At 41.2% G+C, this 25,123-nt stretch overlaps 1 protein-coding gene across 1 annotated transcript; it reads right to left on the reverse strand.

The window, feature by feature from the left end:
* Positions 1 to 135: 135 nt before the first annotated feature.
* On the reverse strand, positions 136 to 20,988 carry adgra1a (adhesion G protein-coupled receptor A1a). The gene is made up of 7 exons (XM_037754352.1): positions 20,731 to 20,988; positions 20,098 to 20,400; positions 8,202 to 8,329; positions 6,516 to 6,639; positions 4,055 to 4,206; positions 2,380 to 2,475; positions 136 to 2,295 (listed from the first exon to the last, which is right to left on the reverse strand). The coding sequence occupies exons 2-7, from the start codon at positions 20,098 to 20,100 to the stop codon at positions 798 to 800; spliced, it is 2,001 nt and encodes a 666-aa protein (XP_037610280.1). The 5' UTR covers positions 20,101 to 20,400; positions 20,731 to 20,988; the 3' UTR covers positions 136 to 797.
* Positions 20,989 to 25,123: the final 4,135 nt, after the last annotated feature.

The following is a 25,123-nucleotide window of genomic DNA, read 5'->3' on the forward strand; positions in this document are numbered from 1 at the left end:
CTTGTTAGCAACCGCCATTTTTAAGACACATAAAGGCTTCAAAATTCACATTTATGATGTATTTTATGTCGTAGAATAAAACGTTAAAATCTCTTAAGCTTGTGTTAACCACACACCTTATTTCAGGCATCTAACTAAAATGCTTTTGCTAAATGCATCTGCTAAAATGCTAACTCTTTTCTGGGTTTTAGGACTCATTCCTGTAGCACTCTATATTAATCTTATACAGCTATACACCTATACAGATTGGGTCTGTCCTTGAGTCCCTCGTGAATCAGGTCTCTTATTTTAGACAAATAATTTATGTTTGGGTACATTTTCCACTGGTCTGTTTGGGATCAGGTCCAAAGTGTTAAATCTGTGGTAGGTTGGAGTATTCCTTGCAGCTGACCTGCATGTCTGTGGACTGTAGGAGGGCATTCAAACCCCACACAAAAAAGACCCCAACTGGAACTGATGGGGCTCGAACTGGAACCTTCTTGCTACTGAGCCACTGTGCCCTTAAAGAGCCATACAGTACTGATTGCAACTTTAAACTGCATGGAGCAGAATATGAATTCAACATCAATTGAACCTCTCTTGTGTTTGAATATTCCTTATAAAAACTGATTGGTAACACACTTAAAGATGTCATAAAGGGTTCTGAAATATCATCAGGATACGAGGCCTCACTGAAAACTCACACCTGTGGTTTAAGGGCAAAAAGCTGAAGGCATTGAGACCCAAACACTTACAGAGTAATTCAATTACAGGGCTGCTGGAAGGGTCTGGCAAGTACAGGTACAAGAATAAGAAAACTATACGGTGGTTTCATTCTTCCAAGGGCCAGTCCGTATGTTTCCTGTGGCGTCTGAACCAAACAGGCCGTCTTCCTGCAGGCTCCTGTTCCGGCCGATGGTACCTCGCCGGCTGACGGTGCCGTGCTGCCGAGGCAGAGTATTTCTTGGGTTACCTTTCTGCTCCGCCTCTACGGGGAGACTATCCTTTTCTTGATCTGTCGTCTTCGACATGCAGCTGTACGTGTCGGGGTCTTGCTGATATTGCAAGGCGAAGGGATCGGGTTTCTCGCAGCAGCTTGCGGCGGAAGAGTGATCGGCTGAGCTGTATATGTGCCACTGGCAGGCGTGCACCCCGTGGGAAGGCAGGAGGAGGCTGTGACAGGAAGTGATGCTGTCGTGCATGTTGTGTGCGCGGCCGTGACAGGAAGCCATTGAGTCTTGTACGCTGTGGCAGGAGTTCTGGCGCTGCAAGCTGTGGCAGGAAGCCAGCTGCTTATCCATTTGCGGACTGATGCATGGGAGCTGGAGGTCCGGGTGCGGGCTGTTGGAAACCAGCGGCGAGCCTTCGAGGTGGTGCGCCGCGTGAGGGCTGTCCAGGTGGGAGCTGTGCACACTCCCATCCATGCTGGTGGAAGTCATGTGAGAACGGTAGTCCTGGAGGCATGGACGCGGGCGGTTGAAGGAGCGCGACTTCGCTCGGTCATTAAGGCAACTCTGCAGAGGCAGAGCGGGACGAGGGAGCTCGTCGGAAAGCGACGGCGGAAGAGGCGAGGGCACCTGCTCGACGAGAGGCGAGATGGGGGTTGCGGAGACGGGGCTCATCACCGCAATGCAGCACGGACCCGCGTGATTGGGCGTGGGGCTCTGGGAAGGTGGTGTCATTTTATGGTAAGAACTTTGCACAAGGTGAGGCGAGAGTAGAGGCTGCTTGCCCGAGCATGGGGAGCTCAGGTGGCAGTGCGGCTGATGGAGCTCCTGCCTCTGGCTCTGTCCGTCCCCATTCCCGTCCTCCGACTTGGACTTGGACGGGCAACAAGCCCACCAGCGGTGCCACACGTCGTCCCGTTTGGCACAGTGCTGGATGAGAAGGAAGAGTCCCAGAGTGACACAAAATGCCCCATACAGGCAGCTGAATATCATATCCAGGAAATGTCCCAGTGATACCGCCAACGCTCCCAAAGCCCAGGTAGCCAGGAACAGAAAGAGGGTGAAGGCCGTGGCCCGGAGCTGAGATTTAAACGAGTGCTCATTGGCCAGAACCGACACACCCGTTGCAAACGGCGGACAGTCCCCGGCAGGCCCAGAAACTCCCCCGGTGTCGACGTGGCAGTGATGGTTGGACTCACTGGAGGATAACTGCTGCTGCTCCTCACTCAGAACTCGCAGCTCATACTTCTTCTGTGGGTGGCGTTTGAGCTGGATGTACGTGCACAAGAAGTACACAGACATGACTAAGACCAGAAGACTCATGGGGGCATAGAAACCTCCCAAGCTTGGTTCCCATGCCATCCAGCAACTGAAAAAAGACACACAGAGACATTTATTGTATTTACTAAAGAATGAATGAAAACACGATTGTTCAGAAATAATGAGTACTTACTACAAAGCGTCATCCCTGCTGCCATAGTTATCCATGCCAAATGCTGCCGTAACGCCAACAATTAGGAGAGGGATTCCATCACTTACGAGATAAAATCTGCAAACAAAGTTTAAAAACAAAAAGTATAAATGCTTGCAGAGTAATGGGAGGGGCAGAGAGACAGAAGAAAATCCAGCTGAATAAAAGAAATTTCTATTCTAATTTCTATTTCTATAATTTCTATAATTATTGGATGATGAATCCTAATGACATTGGTGATCCCCTGACTTTTCATCCAGCACCATTGACATTTTTTTTTTTTTTTTTTGTGAAATATCTTGAAGGAGGGAGGGTGGTGGACGGGTCAAACAAACACAAGACTTTCAACCAAGAGACCGGTGTTCGTGTCCCATGTGAAACTAAAAGTAACTTATTTTATCACATCAGTCTTTAGTCCGGTGACTTGTGGGTATCGTCCGGTGAGTCCCGCGAGTTGTTAGTCACTGAAGTTAACGTCAACCATGACCATTTCTTAACCCTAACTAAGTTGAGTTGCCTAAACTTAACTTTTAAACAGATGTTTATTTTGAAAGGACACTATGTATGCAACGAGCGTATATTGACACACCATCCCTAGTCGGTCCAAAAGTAACGCAAGAGGGGTAAACTGTGCGTTGGTCTCCGATGCCGAGGAGCACTGACCAAGCGGCGGTATTTGACCAGTTGGGAGTGAGAATGTTTTATCTTTTCTGTGTAATCACAGAAACTATAGGGCCCTACCTTAACGCTGCCATCAGTCTGTCGCTGGCCTGCATCGGGACCCTGTCAAAAAAATAAACTTGGCTGCGCCGGGTTGCCGGGCCGCCGGGCCTAACAACTTTTCTGGCAGAAACCCTGCAGTCTTTATGCTAAGTTAGGCTAACCACATCCTGACTCAAGCTCTGTACTCAACACAGAGACATAAGATTGATATCAACCTTTCTCACCAGAGAGACGGCTAACAAGCATTCCAAAATGACGAACTATTTGAGCTCAATTTGGTAATAAAGATCAGCATTTTTCTTTCAACCATCATCCTATTAAAATGTATTTGAAGTCAAGAAAAAAATGTCAGCTTTGCTAAAATGTTGTGCAGTAAACAAGCTGATATTATTAACAGTGGTGGTGACTCACCAGGACACGAGGCACCAACTACAACCAATAAATGTCGTGATGCAAAACATTTATGTGATTGAGTAACTCAGTTTATTTGTTCAATTTCAAATTCAAAGTCCTCATTTGACTTTGATTGATACTGACAGGGTAAGCAAGTAGGGGCAGCGTCAAGGAGCCGAGTATTATTGTTAACGACAAGTCTGCAAGGGCACCCGAGGATGAACTCCGTGAGGACCGGTCGGCTCAACACTCACAAAATTTGCTTTATCAAAATCAGCTGGAAAATTTTGGAAAAGACAGACAGAGGTCCAAGGGCATGTGCATCACTGCTATAATCCTTATCACGCAACACAGTTGAACATCTCTCAAGCTGCCTTACATCAAGCTCTCATGATGGGTTTTGAAAAGTAGGATACTGCTCGCTGACAGAACCAGTGAAGCAGTCATGATTCATTCACACGTTGTCAATTAGTGATGTAATCAGAACAATGATCAGCTCTGTCGTGCACATGAAGACCTTGCTTAATAGCTTACAGCTTACCTGAGGACGGTTGGTTTGGTGCGGGTCTGGGCCGGCCCGTTCCTGTTCTGGGCCCGAAGTGGGTCTTTGGACACATCTTTACAGATGTTTCTAGCAGTAAACGTCAGCCACAGCATGGTAGACAAAGAAGCATAGTGGAGCACAATGCCAACCTAACACAGATAAAATAGTAAACAAAGTTTATTAATAGTAATGTGAGTTCATTGTCCAAATTATGTGGGTGTATTAGTGTTTGGTGTACTTGAATTTGACAGAGATAGGTAATCACAGTACCGCTCTATCATATTATACCATTATCATGCTGCTAAGATAAGATAAAATACGATTATTCATGTCATCCCGAGGGAAATTGTTGAAGGAAAAGACAGAGAGCAACTCTTGCTGGCTGCTGCCCGTATGGCACCAGAACCAGATCTGCTACGAATCATAAACTAATCACCCCTGTTCTGGCATCGCTCTATTAGCTTCCTGTAAAATTCAGAATCAACTTTATGGTCTTGCTTATTACATATAAGGCACTGCATGACCTCGCCCCCCAGTTACATTTCTGATCTCCTTGTTCCATATTCTACCTGTCGACCACTTCGATCCTCAAGCCTTTTTATAGGCCTCATCCACGTGTGTGTTTGCCTGTTTTAGCTTGATCTGTTTCTCATTGTTTCTGTGTTTCATATTGTAATTTTTTCTTTGTTTTTATCATTGTTTGATGTTTCATTAGTGTGTGAAGCACTTTGTAACGTTGTGTTTTAAAAGGTGCTACATACTTTACTTACTAAATAGTCACAATGTAATGTTAGGGAAGGGGCTAAAGACTGAATAAATGAGCATGGCCATCACATGAACAGGTCCAGAGATAGAAATGCCATTACAGTAGACTGATGTGCACTGAATCACAAGGAACACTGCTTTGTTTACCAAATTATTTTTGCACTAGTGCGTCCACGTTGTTACATTTTTGTTTTAATTTGTTGTCTTTTGGCCTTTGTTACTGGAGCACGTAACGTATGGCGTATGACAGAGGTACACTCATCAACATCGGAGAAGGAAGCGCAGGGATTGTATTGAGTGCAGCGGACCTTGAGACGATCATCGCCTGCCCACGGCATCTTCCGACCACCCAGCCGGACCAAGCACCACTGAGGGCGGTGTGACCGCCTGCTCCTGGCTGAAGTCCGGTCGCAGGAGAGTGGAATGGACGAAATACGACTTGGGAGTTGGCCCAGCAACGATACATCTGAGACATGGCTCCATGGTGGCATCCATGATCGGCATGTTCTGGCACTACATTGAACTGTCATATTTCCCAAAATGGCAAACTATTCCTTTAATTTAGTATAATAAAATAAAAATAAAAAATAATAAAATTTGAGTTTTGTGTATTATTTTGTGTTTCTGCTGCTTAGAAAGCCATTTACAAACTGCCCTAATAACAGAATCCAATGCAAAGTTCTGAACATTCTATCAAATACAAACTACACAAAGTTTGTTTATTCTGACAAGAAATGTTGTTATTGTTGTTATTCATGTAATATATCATTTTAAAGCTCTTTTTGTGCTATTTATGCTGGACCTATCCATGGGCACGTCAGATCAATATGAAGTTAGTTATCAGGGCATTTGCAGTGGCATTCAGAATTTGCCCTCATTGCAGCATTAGAGGGTCAAAGGTCAAATTCTCTTGACCTCAGTGTCACGGCAATGTGACTGACGGATAGATTATAGTCTAAGCTTTACAGTTATATATGACTTCATGATATTACGTGTTAGTTACCCTCTTTTATATCGTATCTTTATGTAAAATGGCAACAAAAAAAACATGGAAAAATTATAATGATGGAGGGATGAAAAAAGAAGTAGGACATACTCTGACAGTTTGAAAGCCTATTTCCTTTTTAATTCATGTTGAACCACATAAATAACTCTTGGAATGAAATATGGACATTGCCTCTGTGTTCTGACTGGACTTGCTGTAGCCGCTGTCATCCACTAACTGGGCTAATTTACTCAGTTAAATTATAGTTAGCATACCATCAGCATGTTAACACAGCACCACTGGGCCTAAGTACCATCTCACAGAATCTTGTTTGACATTGATTAGCAAAAAGTACTTGCTAAAAGAAAAAACCTTTTATAGGCCCTGTTCTGTATATTTGAGCCAGAACAAATTTCACACATGATCAGCCTGAAAGGAAACCAGAAAATACTATCAAGCTTCAACAATTTTTTACTCATGGTAGTGATTTAACTTAACACTCAGTGAACACTGGCTCTCTCATGGACACCGATGTCTCTCTCAGTTTCTAAGTGACGCCCATAGCTGCCAATGACCTCGAAACTGCTCGACTAACAACTGAGGGAGCTTTCAGTTCTCTTTGGATCTTTCAGTTCTCTTTGGATATTTTTAAAAGTGCTGTGAAATAACACTGTGCTGAGAAAAAAAAGTAGGAAAACCATGACTTACAATTTGACACACAAAAGGTAAGTTGATCTGATTGATGCCCCCGGCGAACACTCCGAATGTCAGCCCCGTGTGGAAGAGGAAGTTGAGGAGTGTGTGCCAGCCATTCCTGCTGATGCGGATTACACTGCAAACAATGAGATCAAAGTTAAAAAGATGAACGGGTTTTTTTGCTGGGTAATCACACTGAAAAAGTGGGTTGTAGAAACGAATACAGTATTGTTATGTGAACTATCACGGTCAGTGTATCTTTTGTCATTCGATTTTCCTTTCACAAACGGATATTAAAAAACAAAAAATGAGTGGTTATTTGATTTTTGTTTTAAAATCCAAAAATGTATATTGAAATACAAGGTGTTCTTCTTTATCAGGGTCAAAAAGGGATGAACTAAACTTAAAAAATTGATTTTCATTTTCTATTTCTAAAAACAAAAAATAAAATCACCAAAACACAGAAACGAAAAAACGCCTGTTTTTTCATATTCTACGACCGGAAGTTGCCATTTACAAAGAAAGAGCGCGTATGAGAACGGTGCTGTGACATGACTGCAGAAAGAAACACTAATAGTTTGTAAATTGCAACTTCCGGTCGCAAAATATAAAAAAACAGGCGTTTTTTAGTCTTCTAAAGATTTTTTTTTTTTTTTTTCGAAATAGAAAATAAAAATCAACCTGTTTTTTTAAGTTTAGTTCATCCCTTTTTCACCCCGATAAAGAAAAACGTCTTGTATTTCAATATTAATTTTTGTATTTTAAAACAAAAATCAAATAACCACAATTGTTTTGTTTTTTAATATCCGTTTGTGAAAGAAAAATGGAATGACCAAAAGATACACTGACCTATCACACAGCATCTTTGCTGCATTCAGTTTTAAATTGTCAAATATCATATGTGTGATTCATGGCCCAATTCAAATGGGATCAGAAAAATATTTGTCTCTCCCCGTTGACTAACGTACATATTTCTTTCCGACATAAGGTCCCATGGGGTCCACCGGAAGGGGAGGGACTTCGCCTCTCTATTTCCACCAGGATGTGACATCATCTCTAAAGGAATCTAGTTGTAGCCTTGTAAATAATGACCCTGCAAGATCCACAGTCTTTGCAAAACCTTATAGTCTGTGACTTAAAAACTCTGTGACTTAAGACACATTGTCTTTAGATGTGAGATGGTGTCAGACTTCAGTCTCTTAAAAGTCTTTTCAAAGTCTCCAAATGTAAGGTAGCCATACATGTTGTCCGACCATGTCTAAAGGCCGCAGTGTTCAGAATGACCACACTCAACGGCGAGAGCGAAAAGCCCGCTGTATCATACGAATGAGGATAACATTGCACAACTTTCAGACAATCTCTCTTTGAAGGCATTCATGGTGTTGCGCTCGGTGGTTCGTGAAGATTGAAAAAAAAACAGAGCGGAGGAGAGAAGTTCAAATCTTGCCTACTGTCACGCCAGCACATGCCTGGCCGTTCCCTACATAAAGTGGGCGCCATTGCTAGATTGTCTGTTTTGGCAGTTACCAAATTTGTCAGACGCCTTCCCTGCTGGTTTCAGACGCTGTTAGATGTTCCAAGAAGCATTTTGTAAGTATACTGAATAGCTCTTTCAACGTACACATGGGCATGTGAGTATTGTATTAAGATAGACTTTAAAAAAATGTGAAACCATCCTTCAATAAATGTTCTTCTCACCTGTGGTGGACGATATAGGTCATGATGGAGACGAGCAGACAGAGCAGCATGACTGCCGTGCAGGCGTACACCACTGGATGCAGGTAATCCCCGGGGTACGGTGGGAAGGACAGCACTCTCTTCAAATCCTGCATCATGACAGAAGTTTTACAAATAGAAAATATTTAGATCCACAAGAATGATTAATAGAAAAGAACACCCGGAGAGATATACGCCCTCGTTCAATGAAAAAAACAATGTAGTGTGATTTGCTTTAGCGTTGCCAAAAAGTTCTTACAAAACTGTCCAGATGGTCCCTGTGTTGGTGCATTTGTCTGCCTACGTTGTTCGGCTTAAAAAGAATAGTTCATTATTTTAGTGGCAATATATATACGCTTTCTTTTCGAGTCTTAAGATGTTCAGATTGATATCAATCTCATGTTATGTGTGTTAATTAACATTAAAGACAGGAAGAAGAGGGAAGGAGCTGGATTGGTTCTGTCCCAAGTTAAAATTACACCTCGAAAGCTCACCTATAAAAGGGATAGTTCAGGTGTTTTGAAGTGGGGGTTGTATGAGACACATCCATAGTCAGTGTATTACCTACAGTAGACGACCCGGCTTGGGGCCCTTTCTGTGTAGAGTTTGCATGTCTCCCCGTGTTAGCGTGGGTTTTCTCCGGGTTCTCCAGTTTCCTCCCACAGTCCAAAGTAGGGATGTCACGAGAAACGATACTTCGGTACCAAGTCGATGCCAAAATTTTTTAAAAAGTGACTGTACTCTTTTTCTACAGTACCGCAGGTACCGTACGATGCCTGTAATGGTCGTTGGTAGGGATGTGACATGGAGGAAGATTTTCCCACCGGTTAATAAACTTGTGACAACACCGGTGTTACCAATTACAACAGACATTTTACAAGAAAAGATGACAGTCAATATGTGCAGAGCGCTGACTCTGATCTTTAGTGTCAGGTGGCGGTGTGTCTGGCATCTCCGGTAGCGCTTTTGTTGCAGGGCTCCGCTGCGGGGGTCTACCTGGCGCCGCTGCTCCGTGCACACCGGCTATGACGGCTCCATCCACACCGCGGCGATTACCTCATTAACGTTATGACTCCTTATAGCATTGGGATTAAACGTGAAATATTGCCAAATAGGTGCGTTTGCTTTTCACTTCGACAACAAATCCTCTGCCTTCTGCTCCTACTACTCTGAGATGACGGACCAGATGGGTTCACAGTCAGTATGTGTGCGTCCGTCGTCTGACTATCGATTGATAACATGAAACGCCAAAATGAACAAAATGGGTCAATTCTTTTTACTTATTACTTAAAGGCTACATGCCTCTGTTTTTTGTAATGTTCAAATGTTTTTAATAAAAGAGTACGTGTTGAATTACATGGGATATATTGTTGTTGTTTTGTTTTGTTTTTACCGTGGTATCGAATTTGGTATCGAGAATCGTGGAAATTCACTGGTATTGGTATCGACTACTAGATTTCTGGTACCGTGACATTCCTAGTCCAAAGACATGCAGGTTCATTGTTGACTCTAAATGGCCCGTAGGTGTGAATGTGAGCGTGAATGGTTGTCTGTCTCTATGTGTCAGCCCTGTGATAGTCTGGCGACCTTTGGCCTTCGCCCAATGTCAGTTAGGATCGGCTCAAACCTTTCATCTCAGTCTCAACAAGAAAGCCCAGTTCCCAAAATATAGAACTACTCCTTTAATAACCTGTCTGTCTCCAGTCTCTGGACATGGACGCCAAAATGCTGTTATAAGCAAAGCACTTTAATAATGCTTGTAAAAGAAAATATAGTTCCTCTATGCAAATACCAACATCCAGCCTCACTCATGCTAGTCCGAATGTCTACATGAAGCCTGCAGACTTTGCTGCTGGAGGCTGGACTGTGCTGCATGTTTTCCAAAGCCCTGCTGCACAATTATTCACGCCTCTTTGTGCATTACAGTAATGAAATCTCCTGACATGGTACCAGGATTTAACATACACTGAGTGACTGTGATCATAAACCCCCGCCGTGCATTGTAGTGTAATGTAAATGTAAATTATTGCAATTATATTGGTTGCACTACTATAAAGCAAACCCTCTCAGCTTGCCGTCGACTTTAAGCAGGAATAGTCGTTGTACTACTGCTTACTGTAGTTGTAGTGTTGCCTAACTGCACTGACATCACTGTCTTAAAATAACTCGGTGCACATCATTAAACATGTAAAACATTGTAACAGGGATTTCAGTGTCTCCTGAAATTTGAAATCAAATTAACAAGAGGCACATTATCAGACCTTGTTTGGGAACCCAACTGCATAATGAATTCATCGCGGCCATTATGAAAAGCCTGCTCCAAATCCTCCTGCTAATATAGTGGGGCTGCATTTAAGGACCGTTTTCATTATTGATTCATCTGCAGATTATTTTCTGTCAATCAATTAACCATTTAATCGTGATTAATCGCATGATTTCCCATGATTAATCGCAATTAATACAAATTTTGTATCTGTTCAAAATGTACCTTAAAAGGAGATTTGTCAGGTATTTAATACTCTTATCAACATGGGAGTGGGCAAATATGCTGCTTTATGCAAATGTATGTATTTAATTATTATTGGAAATCAATTAGCAACACAAAACAATGACAAATATTGTCCAGAAACCCTCACAGGTACTGTATTTAGCATAAAACAATATGCTCAAATCATAACATGGCAAACTGCAGCCCAACAGGCAACAACAGCTGTCAGTGTGTCAGTGTGCTGACTTGACTATGACTTTCCCCAAACTGCATGTGATTATCATAAAGTGGGCATGTCTGTAAAGGGGAGACTCGTGGGTACCCATAGAATCCATTTTCATTCATATATCTGGAGGTCAGAGGTCAAGGGACCTCTTTGAAAATGGCCATGCCAGTTTCTCCTCGCCAAAATTGAGTGTAAGTTTGGAGCGTTATTTATCCTCCTTATCAACAAGCTAGTATGACATGGTTGGTAGCTGGATTCCTTAGGTTTTGTAGTTTATTATGATGCCAGAATCTACTCTCTAGCTGTAAAACTGAGCTCGCTACAACCTAAAAATTGAAAGTTGCATTAATGCATTAAAGAAATTAGTGGCGTTAAAACAAATTTGCGTTAACACGTTATTGTGTTAACTTTGGAATATTGTCTTTTTCAGAATAAGGGCAAAAAACTGAATATTTTGTGCATGGAAATATAGTCAGTGTCATATCCCTTTCATATAAAAGACACGTATATCGCTGGTCTACTGAAGGAGGGGTGAACTCATCAGCAAATGTCCTGAAGCGATCAAAAAATGAAAATGGATTCATCAGTACACTAATAAGCAGGCAGACTGATGTACAGTAGCTCATTCTGCAACGCCGTAGAACTCCATTGTCATCCAAGAACTATTAAAAACACATATGGTGTCACTCTATAATGCCATATAATAATGACATATCTCTTTGTTACAGTAAACTCAGCCAGTGTAGCACACAAACAGTTTATGATGGAGAAATCTTCATTGATCAAATCTCAGTGTGAACCTTCACATCCACGGATGAAAAGCCTCAAACTGTCCATTTGCATTACAGCGTATGCACATGACGTCACTTATGCATAATCACCACGGTCAATCGCCACAAACAATCAGCATCTGCCATCATACATTTACTGTACATGGGGGGGGGGGAAACACATGGGAATCACAGCTACAGTGGTGAAGAGCTGTTGTACGATCAACTGCAGAGATTCAGAAAGAATTTGAGTCGCTGAATTTTAATAAATCTAATAAAATGAAGACATTTATTTTATCAAAACTGTAAACCTTTGCTTGACTACTAAGTGGTGAGGAGGGGGTTGTAGCATATCATATAAAATAGTGACATCAATATAAAGCCATTATAGGCTGATCTTGATGCAAGAGGCCTGTACCAAGAATTGAGTTCAACATACCCAGGGTATCTCCTCGTTATCTGGCTTAACTAACCCTAACAACCGGTCCTACGACGGTGGTTACCAACTCGGTAAGTCAACCCTGGGTTTCTCATTCTGGCTACGAGCGCGTTCACATGAAAGGGGCGGTGTTTGCAGCATATGACCGATCACAATCATGGACAAGTCTACTGACAGCAGAGCGGCACATTTTACAAAAGGAAGAGCAAACTATAATATTAGACAAATACGAAGAAGTTAAACACATAATCCAGACTAAAAGTAACACGGTTGAAGCTGCCAAATGCAGGAAGGCCAGCTGGCAAAAGAAAAAAAATGCCGATGTGTGAATGCGTAAATTAAAAGACTTATTAATTTAACGGAATACTCAAAAGTCAGATGTAGTCGTCTAGATGGGGCAGTGATTTATAAATATGGATGAGCTAATTACACCTCATAATGCCCTTTGACAAAGTTGTGGCGTGTGTGACTATTTAAACCTTCTTTTCAGCTGCGTCCCCGTCTTCGGGACTTGAGAGCAAGTAAAAAAATATATATATAAAAACATAATTCCAAGCGGTAAACACCGACAGCATACAGCCAGCTATCCTTCCTGCATTTGTCAGTTTAAAGCGTGTTGCTTTTAGCCTGGATTATGACTGTGACTTCTTCATATGTGTGTGTAATATTATCATACCATCTGCACACTGCCCTTTGATCGGTCAGTAGGCAGTGCTTTTATATAGATGCTTATGCACACATAACCTGCTACAGAGCAGTATGTGCAACATAAGTTCCCATGGCAATATACCCACGGTAAGAAGTGATCCACCTTCGAGTGTTAACCCTGAACCCTTACCTCGCTAACCCCAAATCCTGCTTCGTAGTACAGGCCCCTGGTGATGTCTCTAATAATAATAATAATAATAATAAACCTTATTTGTAAAGCACTTTTCATACAATTAATGCAGCTCAAAGTGCTTAACAATAAAGATATTACATGCACTGATTGCTTCACATGAAAATGAACATTATAACATATTAAAAACATTAAGAGGGGTGATAAAACAAAAAAAAAGACATTATAAAAGATAAAATTAGTGACCTAAACAATCCGCTAAACAGCAAACTGTGGGTTCCTCACTCTACATCAGTGACCTAAACAGTTGCTAAACTCTACATACTGTGCCATTCTGGGCTGTCCCATGAAAAAGTTGACAACCGTTCGACAAACGTGGTGAAATCTTTGGACGCACAAAAAAAATGAGACCGATATCAATCTTCTAATCCCTCTCGGTAATAAAGTGCATAAACACTTAACTATTCCTTTAATGTACTCTTTTGATTGACCTTTCAAAAGACATTTAAAGGGGACATATCATACTCATTTTCAGGTTCATACTTGTATTTTGGGTTTCTACTAGAACATGTTTACATACTTTAATGTTTAAAAAAAACTTTATTTTCCTCATGCTGTCTGCTTGAATATACCTGTATTTACCCTCTATCTGAAACGCTCCGTTTTAGTACATTTCAATGGAATTGCAACGGAATTGCATTGCTAGGCAACAGCTTGGGTCAATGTTTACTTCCTGTTAGCTAATGTCATTCACATACACTGCAACGGGAAATAAACTGGGACCCATTTAGAATGTTTACGTTTAAAACTTTGAAGTGGTCTAAATATTGTAGATTTGTGACATCACAAATGGACAGAAATCCTAATGGCTTGTTTCAAACGCACAGTTTCTGAATACGAGCTGTGTGTATTTCCCTGTGGATTAAGCGTTTCGATACTTTCGCAGTATTTATATAGAACTTAAACCTGCTTTATAATATAAAAGACATGAAAATGTCACTTTTTATGATATGGGACCTTTAAGCAAATTCATGAAGCTACCAACGAATACATTTTTTTGAAATGCGAATCACTGCGCTGGCATTACTATTATTTAAGCTCAGATGACTTAGCTGTGGAGGCAGGAGGAGTGTGGAGGAGGCTTAGAGAAAGTGACTCATATACAGGAAGTGATGTGCATCTCCTGGACAGGTCGAGCATTCCCCTCCGTGTTAAAAGGCAAAACGTGCCTTCAAACAAACAGTTAGGGCCTTCTCCTTTCTTTCACTGGAACACACTCCATGCATGTGCATAATTCAAGCTGAAGATTCCTGTGGAGGCAGGAATCAAGAGCTAACTTGGCTCCGTCTTCATGACAGCGTCAACTCGCTTTTCCTTTGTGTTCCAAGGCCTTGTATTTTAGAGACACTGTCATGTCTTCCTCCTCTCATCTCTCTCTCTCTCTCTCTCTCTCTCTCTATCCGGGACAGCATGCTCTCTCATCACGCTCCACTGAACAACCCATCTATTAGACAGAGCATGACTGATTAAATCCTTTGCAGATCCCATAAAATGAAAAAAAAGAAAAAAGAAAAATACAGGCGTGCACACACAGCGGCAGAGATCTGTGCGCACTACGCTCCACTTATCGCCGATGACCAACCACGAGCTGTGTCACGAGCAGGGATTTTAATTAGGCTTCTTTTGTTCTGAGTCGGATGCCCGTGCTTAAGTGTAAACACGACTTTTTTTTTTTAAGAGCATCAGAGCTTTTCACCAGCTTACACCAGCTACAAGACACAAAATCATGTTTTCTTCTGAGTACATTTGATCGGGTCAAAGGCAGGAGCATTCATCCCTTGCATTGTCTTTCTTCTGTTTACATTTCTGTGAGCTGTACGAGCTAAACAGAGCACTCTCGAGGATTATTGATCTTGAGTGTATCGGACATGTTTCATTAGTATCCTGATCCGATATGCTGGATGTATCGGGGCTATTCAGTATCATCTACTATGAAGCCTGATTTTTTTTTTAATCGAGCTATCCCATCGAGCTTCCTGCTAACTGTCGATACTTTTCAAACATCACACTCTCCTCCAGTTTGTAACGCAGGTTTTCCGTTAAAGGGACAGTGTGTAGGATTTCGTGGCATCTAGTGGTGTGGTTGCAGATTGCAACCAACTAAGTACCCCTCCACTCACTCCTCCTCCCTTTCCAAGACTGTGGTGACGTGAGCTGCCGAGTGCAAAACCGTGGTTCACCTCGCTCAGAGGCCATCCTTACCAAACTAACACTACTTTAGGAGCAACGGAAGTCAGACGGCAGCTGGCGGTAACCACGGTTTTGCACTCTACGTCTCACGTTATCGCGGTTTCACAAAACGTGTTGGAGATCTATGATGTCCTTCAGGTAACGTTAAAACGTGAAAGGTTCTCTCTAGAGCCAGTGTTTGGTTTGTCCGTTCTGGGCTACTGTAGAAAGCATGGCGGAGCAACATGGCAGACTCTGGGAAGACCCCTATGTACATATTGGACTCATTCTAAGCTAACGAAAACATGATTCTTAGTTTCAGGTGATTATACACTAAAGAAAACATGGTTATGAATGTAACATTCCATTTCTGCAAATACTGTAGATTCCCCGAAATGTTACACACTGTTCCTTTAAAAAATGTGTAGTCTCCAAGTCCTATACTCGACATCCAGCCCGGTCCCTCCAAATGGCGTATGAATGACACGGAAATGTGTAAGTCATTTTGCGTGCAATAACAACGCCGTTCTTGTTTTTTGGTGTGTCATTTCACGCCATGTAGTACTGACTGCGCATCCGCGGGATTATGCTACGCTCAGAGCTAGTGACGTAAAATAAAAAGACTGCTTACAGTGGGCAGATCAAACAAACACTTTCAACCAGGAGACCGGTGTTTATATCCCAAAGTGTTGTTGAGTTATTATGAAGTCACATTAGTGACGTGTTTTCCATACTTATGTTACGTTGTCTACGTACGTATTTTAGTAAGTTTAAGTTCTTATGTTAAGCCCAACCATGATGTTTTTCCTAAACCTAATTAAGTAGTTTTGCTGACTAAACATAACCGCGAGCGTTTCACGGTAACGCCGTGGCGTGGAATGACACGCAAAAAGCCTAAAATGTATGATCATGACATGCAGAATGTGCTTAAAACGTCGTGCTATTTATACGCCTTCCCATGAGATCAGGGTGCGACATCACTTAAGTCATTTAAGGCCACAGAACAGGCTGAGTAGTACACTGCGTGAGGGGTATATTGATTTTGACAAGTACAATTATTGGAGTGCCCCTTTAATTAAGGCAACACATACAGTATATCACTACCTTATCTTGAGGCCCCGTTTTGTAGTAAAGATCTTGTTATAATGCTATGTGTTTACATGTATTTTACCTGGGGGCGATTAATCGCAAATTAATGGCACATTTTTTATCTGTACCTTAAAGGGAGATTTGTCAAGTATTTAACACTCTTATCAACATGGGAGTGTGGAAAAATGCTGCTTTATGCAAATGTATGTATATATTTATTATTGGAAATCAATTATCAACACAAAACATATTGTCCAGAAACCCTCACAGGTACTGCATTTAGCATAAAAAATATGCTCAAATCATAACATGACAAACTGCAGCCCAACAGGCAACAACAGCTGTCAGCCCTAATTTTACATAATCATTTTGGCTTATACTCAAATACCAGAAACTACTACGACTACCACTTACTCTTTAATAATGAATGCACAGAAGGTTGGAGAGACGGGGGGGTCAGTAGGGACTCATTTTTGCCCCGGGGGCCCCCTTGTGGGTTTACCCAGCCCTGCTTAAAGACGTCTGTTCCACTGAGCAAACCGCAGGCAACAGTTTCAATTAATGTCATCCACACTGACAGTGAGCGTCAGTGAGCAGAGCTATACTGTATGTGTTAAAACATTAACCGTCCTTCTGCTGTTGGTTGGAAATAGGGCTGCCACAATAGCAGATTTTTTAATACTAGATTATCGTGGCCAAAAGAATTCATGATAACGATATTATTGCGATATCTATAGAAAATTTGAATAAATAAATATAAAATAATGCTATCAGTCAAATTCATCTTTAACTTTGTTTATTGTGGTTTGTCTCTTCCTGGAAAATGAATAACACTCAAAGTTTAGGGAGGTGGAGAGAGAGTCTATAAGCATAACTGTATATATAAAATGATTTTAAGAGGAGCAAGATTATTTACACAATATTATCATATGTGTATTATTAACACAATATCGATGTTTCATTTTCAAATATCACAGTTATCGTCAATATGGGTTGCAGGGTCGGCTTAAAGCATAGGCCATATAGGCGGTCGCCTAGGGCGCTACCGTCTGAGGGGGACGCTGGTCGCCCTCTAAAAGGAAATAAAAAATAATAATAATAATAAAAAAAAACGCTGTTGGGCGCCCTTCCTCATTTTCTGCATTGAGGTATCAAATGAACAAATAAGTAAAGAAAGAAAGAAATACACCTTTCACCCCTGTGACTCTCTTTCTCAAACTTTTTCATCTGCTTGACCGCACTTATTTGTTAATAAAAGTGTAAATTGTAGTGAAACTGACTAAACACTTTTAAGCCAACAATATCAGGGACCAATTGTTTGGGTTGCTCCAAGTCCGAATTTACCTAGGGCTAGCTAAAAGGGCTAGAGAAACTACAATTAAACTTCAGCATTGCCAATAACTAATGCTGGAACAGTGTCTGAAGGATAAAAAGGTCCAATTGCCCTTTCTGTTTTTACAAAAAGTATAAAAACCTCACAAAACTGCCTCTGGATCGGAAACAATCTTTAAAGCTGCAATGGAGCAACTATGATTAAAAAAAGTTATTTTTATAAAACAGTCACTATATCCTGACAGTAGTGCATGAGACAGGTAATTTGAAAAAAAGCATGTGCCTCCGTTGTCCTCAGATGCTCCCTATGGTATCTGCAAGATTTCACAGACTGGAGGAATCAATCAATCAATCACTCAAGAACTCCAATCAAACGGTCAAACTAGGCAGCGCTGATCAAATATGAATCAATATTTTGTTACTGTAATGCCTATTTCTCTCCTCAAATGTTTTCAGAAACATCTTGTAGTGTACTGTTTAGCTGTAGAATAATAAAGTTTGTGACCCGGCAGCCGTGTTGAGATCAGTTGAGGAAATACCAAGCACCGCCCACCAGCCGGAGCACAGCCAATAGGAACGCTCTCTCTCTCTGAAATGACCTGTGATTGGCCAAAGTCTCCCGGGTCACGGGCTAGATTTTTTTAAAGCCTGAAAACAGAGCCATGAGGAGGTGCAGAAGTCTAGTTTTCTCTCAGAACACTTATGCTGAAAGGTTATTATAGACTTTTTTGCCCGATGATGCCAAAAATATACCGCCTACTGCCACTTTAAGTATAATGCTTACTACCATTTGTACTCTTAGATGCCATTGGAAGTATTTGTATTCTAAAACTTTTCAACCTAAATACTTCAGACTTGTTTTAATAGTGATAAACAGACACACATTTCACTTTGAATCATGTTAAGATAAAATTAGATAATCCTTTATTACTATCACAACGGGGGAAATTAGTATGCATTTGGACTGAATTAAGATAAGATAAGATAAGATCAGATGAACCTTTATTAATCCCCCAGGTGTCAAAGCAGCAACATCAGCAAACAGAGTGAAACACAGGAGAGGTAAAGTTATACAAAAATTATAAAAACAATAATAGAGATATAAAAGATACAGAGTGAATGGGTGAACATAGTGTGTACAGTCCGTCAATGAATAGATGTAATATGTACAATAAATAAATGTAATATGTACATATGTGCAGTCTATAAAGTGGTATATAGGATGTATAGTGTAAAGTGCGCCAGTAGTTAGAGTCCAAGATGGTTGCAGAAAGGTAGATAGTGCATGTTTAAATGTAGATAGTGCATGTTTAAAGGTAGATAGTGCATGTTTAAAGGCAGATAGTGCATGTTTAAAGGCAGATAGTGCATGTTTAAAGCTAGATAGTGCATGTTTAAAGGTAGATAGTGCATGTTTAAAGGTAGATAGTGCATGTTAAAAGGCAGATAGTGCATGTTTAAAGGTAGATAGTGCAGATATTGCATGTTTAAAGGTAGATAGTGCATGTTAAAAGGCAGATAGTGCATGTTTAAAGCTAGATAGTGCATGTTAAAAGGCAGATAGTGCATGTTTAAAGGTAGATAGTGCAGATATTGCATGTTTAAAGGTAGATAGTGCATGTTTAAAGGTAGATAGTGCATGTTTAAAGGCAGATAGTGCATGTTAAAAGGCAGATAGTGCATGTTTAAAGCTAGATAGTGCATGTTAAAAGGCAGATAGTGCATGTTTAAAGGTAGATAGTGCAGATATTGCATGTTTAAAGGTAGATAGTGCATGTTTAAAGGTAGATAGTGCATGTTTAAAGGCAGATAGTGCATGTTAAAAGGCAGATAGTGCATGTTTAAAGCTAGATAGTGCATGTTAAAAGGCAGATAGTGCATGTTTAAAGGCAGATAGTGCATGTTAAAAGGCAGATAGTGCATGTTTAAAGGTAGATAGTGCAGATATTGCATGTTTAAAGGTAGATAGTGCATGTTTAAAGGCAGATAGTGCATGTTTAAAGGCAGATAGTGCATGTTTAAAGGCAGATAGTGCATGTTTAAAGCTAGATAGTGCATGTTTAAAGGCAGATAGTGCATGTTTAAAGCTAGATAGTGCATGTTAAAAGGCAGATAGTGCATGTTTAAAGGTAGATAGTGCAGATATTGTATGTTTAAAGGTAGATAGTGCATGTTTAAAGGCAGATAGTGCATGTTTAAAGGCAGATAGTGCATGTTTAAAGGTAGATAGTGCATGTTTAAAGGCATTACATTACATTACATTATGATGAAAAGTTATTTTGGAATTTTTTGCCCAATGATGCAAAAAGAAAATCAGCCTTCTGCAGCTTTAAGAATCAAGTTTCAACTTCACTTGTGACTTGAATAACTGTCACTATAAAGCACTCACAGACAGACAGGTATGCAGCAGGTTAATGGAAGGAAAAACATTAGATATGATACCATAATGAATAAAAAAGCATCTTACCATTAGCTTTAGTGGAGTTACACTTGAGTTGTGAAGCTCTGGTCTCTCCTGGAGGCCCCTGCTGCCTCCCCTACCCTGCACCCTCCTCCGGCTCCATGGAGAGGCTTTGGAATCAAGTATTTCCTCCGACAAGTCCCGGTGCAGCAGAGCAGAGGATGATGATGTGATCACAGGAGTTGTTTGTCCAGCAGGCTCTTCGTGCTCTTCCTCCAGCTCTGCAGCTCCGGGAGCAGCGGCGGCGGCGACGTGCAGCCACGGCCTCCCGGTACCGACTCCATCTGCACGGCGGCGGCGGCGGCGGCACTGATCAGATCAGAGAAACCAAGCAGAGAGGACTCATCATCTGTTACTGTGTCTGTTATAACCGAGCCTACACACACTTCCATCTGACACACGAGTGTGTGTGTGGGCGGTGTGTGAGGATGATGATCACAATGATTTCATATTTTCTATGGTGACGACAGGAGATGATGAAGTGTCCGTGTGCGCGCTCACTCATTTGGATCATTATTTCTCTCCATCATTGCATTAAGCCTTTAGTTAATGTGACAAACAAACAATGTTTAGATATAATATAATATAACAACACGATTCATTCAGCGAGAAGCAATAAATAAAGGGCTAAGGAGTTACCTGCGGTGGTGGTGGTGGTGTCTTCTTCTCCTCTATCCAGGTCAGTGATGGAGATAGTGGCTCCGTCCGCCTGGAAGAACGATGTGCCGCATGTTACGCAGAGAGAGCAGAGAGGAGGAGGGAGGAGACACTCGGTTCAGTAAAGTGCAGGCAGGAGGGGGGGTGTGACGTCTCATCTGACCGTCAGACAGCCTGCAGGTTGTCCGTCACCAGGGGAAGTGAAGGCAGGTCAGGAGAGAGAGAGAGAGAGACGCGGCTCCACGGTGCGCTCCATTTGTTAACTCATGGGTCGTGTCCAGAAGGTAACTCACAAGTTGCGAAAACGTGTGAAAAAAAAAACTCTCGCGAGACTCGCATACATTTTTTTTAATAGTTTTTAAAAACGCTTTCTATATTGTACAAATGCTCATTTACAGAGGTACAAACACACAGACAATTGAAAAAATTGTGTATGTATATATTGCATTTTGTATTGCATCCACAACCAAGACTGACCCCCATATGAGAACTATGAGGACTTTAAGAACTTTAAAGGGACTATTTGTAACTTTCAGAAATGCTTGTTAACAGCGACACCTGTGGCCGTTAAGTCAACGAAAGTCAGCGTCGGGCTCGCGCTTGTGCTCGCTCTAAATAGACATGAACGAGCATCGTTCAAAACAGTGAGGCGACACACGTCAGCTAAAACCACAATATCACTCTATATTTCAGCTGCTTGGCAGTAATGTTAGCTGACCAGACGAAGGTCTCTCCATGAATCACTGCTGATCCTAGTGTTGGCTTTTCCTGCTTCAGCCTCCGGGGCTGAAGCAGGAAGAGAAACGTTATTGTCTCCGAGCGCGCCCGCAGGGAGACACTGGCACCCGGTCGTAGACGATAACGTTTCTCGCTGCGGAGCCCCGTCACTTCACAAGACACGGGAAACCTCTGTTGGTCTGGAGGAGCTGCAGCAGTTATTTCTGCAAAAACGTCCACTGTACATTCACTAGATATTCTCAGAGCTAAACTAACTCTTCTGCAGTGTGGAGTGAGCGCGCGTGCACGTGAGGTAGAGCGAGTACGCGCGCGTTGTGTGACTGAAGGCAGGCAGGCAGAGGAGCGGTCTGAACAGCGTAGCAACACGCGAGCGCACATGGGATCCCGACCCGGTAGATTTATACCTGTAAAAGGTTACAAACAGTCCCTTTAAATCTTTTTTTTTGTTTTTAACATTAGATAAGATGATGCTATATTGTTTGAATTCATTAAACCTGCAGTAGGCAGAACATTTTTGGCATCATTGGTCAAAAATTCCATAATAACCTTTCAGCATATTGTAATTCAAGTGTTCTGAGAGAAAACTAGACTTCTGCTCCTCCTCATGGCTCTGTTTTAAGGCTTTAAAAAAATCTAGGCCGTGACCGGGAGGCTTTGGCCAATCACAGGTCATTTCAGAGAGAGAGAGAGAGCGTTCCTATTGGCTGTGCTCTGATCATGTGATCAGAACATGGCATTCCTTCACCAGATTTCACAATGGCGGCGGCGTCAGCTAAACTGTACACTACAAGATGATTCTGAAAACATTTGAGGAGAGAAATAGGCATTAACGTAACAGAATATTGATGGTTTAGCCGTTTGGTCGGAGTTCGCGAGTGGTTAACAGCCTGCTCTCATAGACAGCAGATGGACAGCGGACCTCAGATCAGCTCTTACTGCTTGTTTTCCTCCGGTCTGTTAAATCTTGCAGATGCCGTTAGGAGCACCGGAGGACACATGGGGCACATGCTTTTTTTCAGGGTACCTGTTTCATACTGTCACGATATAGCGACCGTTTTATAAAAATAACTTTTTTTAAAAATCATATTTGCTCCAATCTCGCCTACTTCAGCTTTAATCGGTGTTACAATTAAGAGAGAGTCCTTGGAAAACTTTCTCCTCTATCAGGGGTCTATGGCCCCAAAAAGTTTGAGAATCCCCGCCTTACAAGACATCTCTTCTCAATTTCTCTTCTACCTATATGCCATAACAACAATGTCTATAAGATGAAACACCACATTTTAATTGTTCTTTTTTGATAACTAACATATCAGTGACATGAGGACAGACTTTAGAGTTGTGAATCCATGAGCTTGTTCTTATTATCGACTCATTACGTGACTAAACGTTATCACTTTAATTCCATCAATTTGACTGATAAAGAAATCAGCTGAGAGTCTTCAGTCAGCTCCTGTGTTTGTGTTTGTGTCTCAGCGTCTCTGACGATGATAATGCTTCATGTGGAGGTCGCCTCCATCCATCCCATCCCATCCCATCCCATCCCATCCCCCCGCACCCCGACACAGCGCTCTCCTCCACAGCCACGGGCCACTGGCCTGAACCACTTCAGCAGCAGAGAAGTCAGAAAGATTATGCAGACGTCCCTGATGTGAACATGACCTATTTTGAAGCCCTACAGAAGCCTGCAGACCTGGCTGTCTTCCTGCTGCGTCGGCCTGTTGGCTGCACCTGCCTACATGACATGCTATATATACACATGGTTAAAGATTCATGCTTGTCATTTAGATTGAAATAACAATATTCATGCCTGATTATTGCAAATTTACTGCACAAATGTCCAGTGCTTTCTGCTGCAGTGCGTTCCCTCTGGACACATCTCTGCAGTTTCTCTACACATAAGACCCTATTTTTATCCACATTATATTTCCACTTATTCTTTAGTTAGATATTTATAACACAACAGAATATTTTAAATTTAAGTGGGAATGTTGCATAATTTTATTTATTTATTTTATATTCATTTACTTCATTGGTAAGGACAGTTTATTTCAATCCACTTCCAGTCACCAACACTTTCATTTAAGAAGCACTACTGTGTATATATAATATACATACTTATGATAGATGATACTTCAACATATCAAAGCATGATGCATGAGCACACAAATCACATCACTGCTAAACAATACAGTTAGTCTTCTGTGCTTGTGTTACATGTTATCACATTTGTATGCATTAATGTCACTGAATATTTACTTGAAATTGATTTAAGAGCTGAAATGATTCGTTGATTGATTGAATTGCATTATTTTGTTATGATTTATTGATATTACAAGCCTTCAAGTGCATTTTGTAATTAGTCACAAACTGTATTTTGCATTAATACACTTTGTAGTTTCTATTCATAGTTTCACAGTATACTGTGTTACGGTTATTTATTTGTAATATGCAACAGTCAACCATTAACCTAACCTGCATGTCTTTGGGACTGTGGGAGGAAACCTGAGAACCCGGAGAAAACCCACACTAACACAGGGAGAACATGCAAACTCCACACAGAAGCCCGGTTTGACCCGTCGACCCTCTTGCTGTGAGGCGGCACCACCACCGTGCAGCCTTCTACTCCAACAGTCCTGCAATAAACCCTCTCATCATGAAGATTAAAATGTTCCTGTGTTTGTTCAAACTGTTTTAGAGAGATTTATTGGTTGTATTAGACTAGGGATGCACCGATACCGGATCGGATATCAGGCCAATACTGACTGAAATAGCTGGATCGGGTATTGACAACGGGGCCGATCTATTCAATTCAGTTCTATGTTTATATACTATATACGTTGTATACTGGAATTTTAATTCCTGTTTAAGTTTTGACCAATTTGTTGCTGCATTAAAAAGGTTTACACTTGAATTATAATCCCTGTTAATTTTGAAGATTTGTTTTTACCAAGTTACTGGATTTATTATTTTAATAATAAATAATTCATTAAATGTATATCTATGTATTTATTGGTTACATTTTGTTTTTACAAACTTATGAAAGCAATATTTATATCAGGCCTGATGTTGCTTTGCACATAAAAGAATGATTTCAGTCACTTCCACACAGTGAGGCATACAGCTTATTAATAAAACACTGATCGATACTCGGTATCGTCCGATACCCAAAGCCCAGGTATCGCTATCGATATCGGGACAGAAAAAGTCGGATCGTGCATCCCTATATTAGACAGCATTCGTTTTAGCTATAAACCTAATGTGTACCTAATAATCAGGCAACTGAGTGTGTATAAGCTTTGCTATTTTTTAAAGCATGCACTAACCCCAGATACATTACAGTAACTTTTAAGAGGGTTAAGCACATAATGACATGATCTATATTGATTTTACAAACCACCCATTAAATGTTTGATTTCACTTAGGAAATGTATAACTTCCTGTCTAACTTATTCATTACTCCAAGGAAGTCAGTTCAGTTCATAATTATTTACAGTATGCCAACAATAATACTTTTAGTTTTTATTCAAGCCCACATAAGTTATGGCATAAAGTGAAAGAATATTCAACTGAATAAAGTTCAGGTAGAAGATTATTGTAACGTCTTGTCTTGTGCTGCCCTCATGTGGATCTTTTCAGT

The sequence above is a fragment of the Sebastes umbrosus genome, chromosome 20, assembly GCF_015220745.1.
Source record: "Sebastes umbrosus isolate fSebUmb1 chromosome 20, fSebUmb1.pri, whole genome shotgun sequence".
Lineage (NCBI taxonomy): Eukaryota > Metazoa > Chordata > Actinopteri > Perciformes > Sebastidae > Sebastes > Sebastes umbrosus.

Coding starts and splice junctions, on each gene's coding strand:
- adgra1a (XM_037754352.1), bottom strand. Junction 6,640..8,201: donor ACCTATATCGTCCACCACAG/GTGAGAAGAACA, acceptor CATTGTTTGCAG/TGTAATCCGCATCAGCAGGA. Junction 4,207..6,515: donor TACCTTTTGTGTGTCAAATT/GTAAGTCATGGT, acceptor TATCTGTGTTAG/GTTGGCATTGTGCTCCACTA.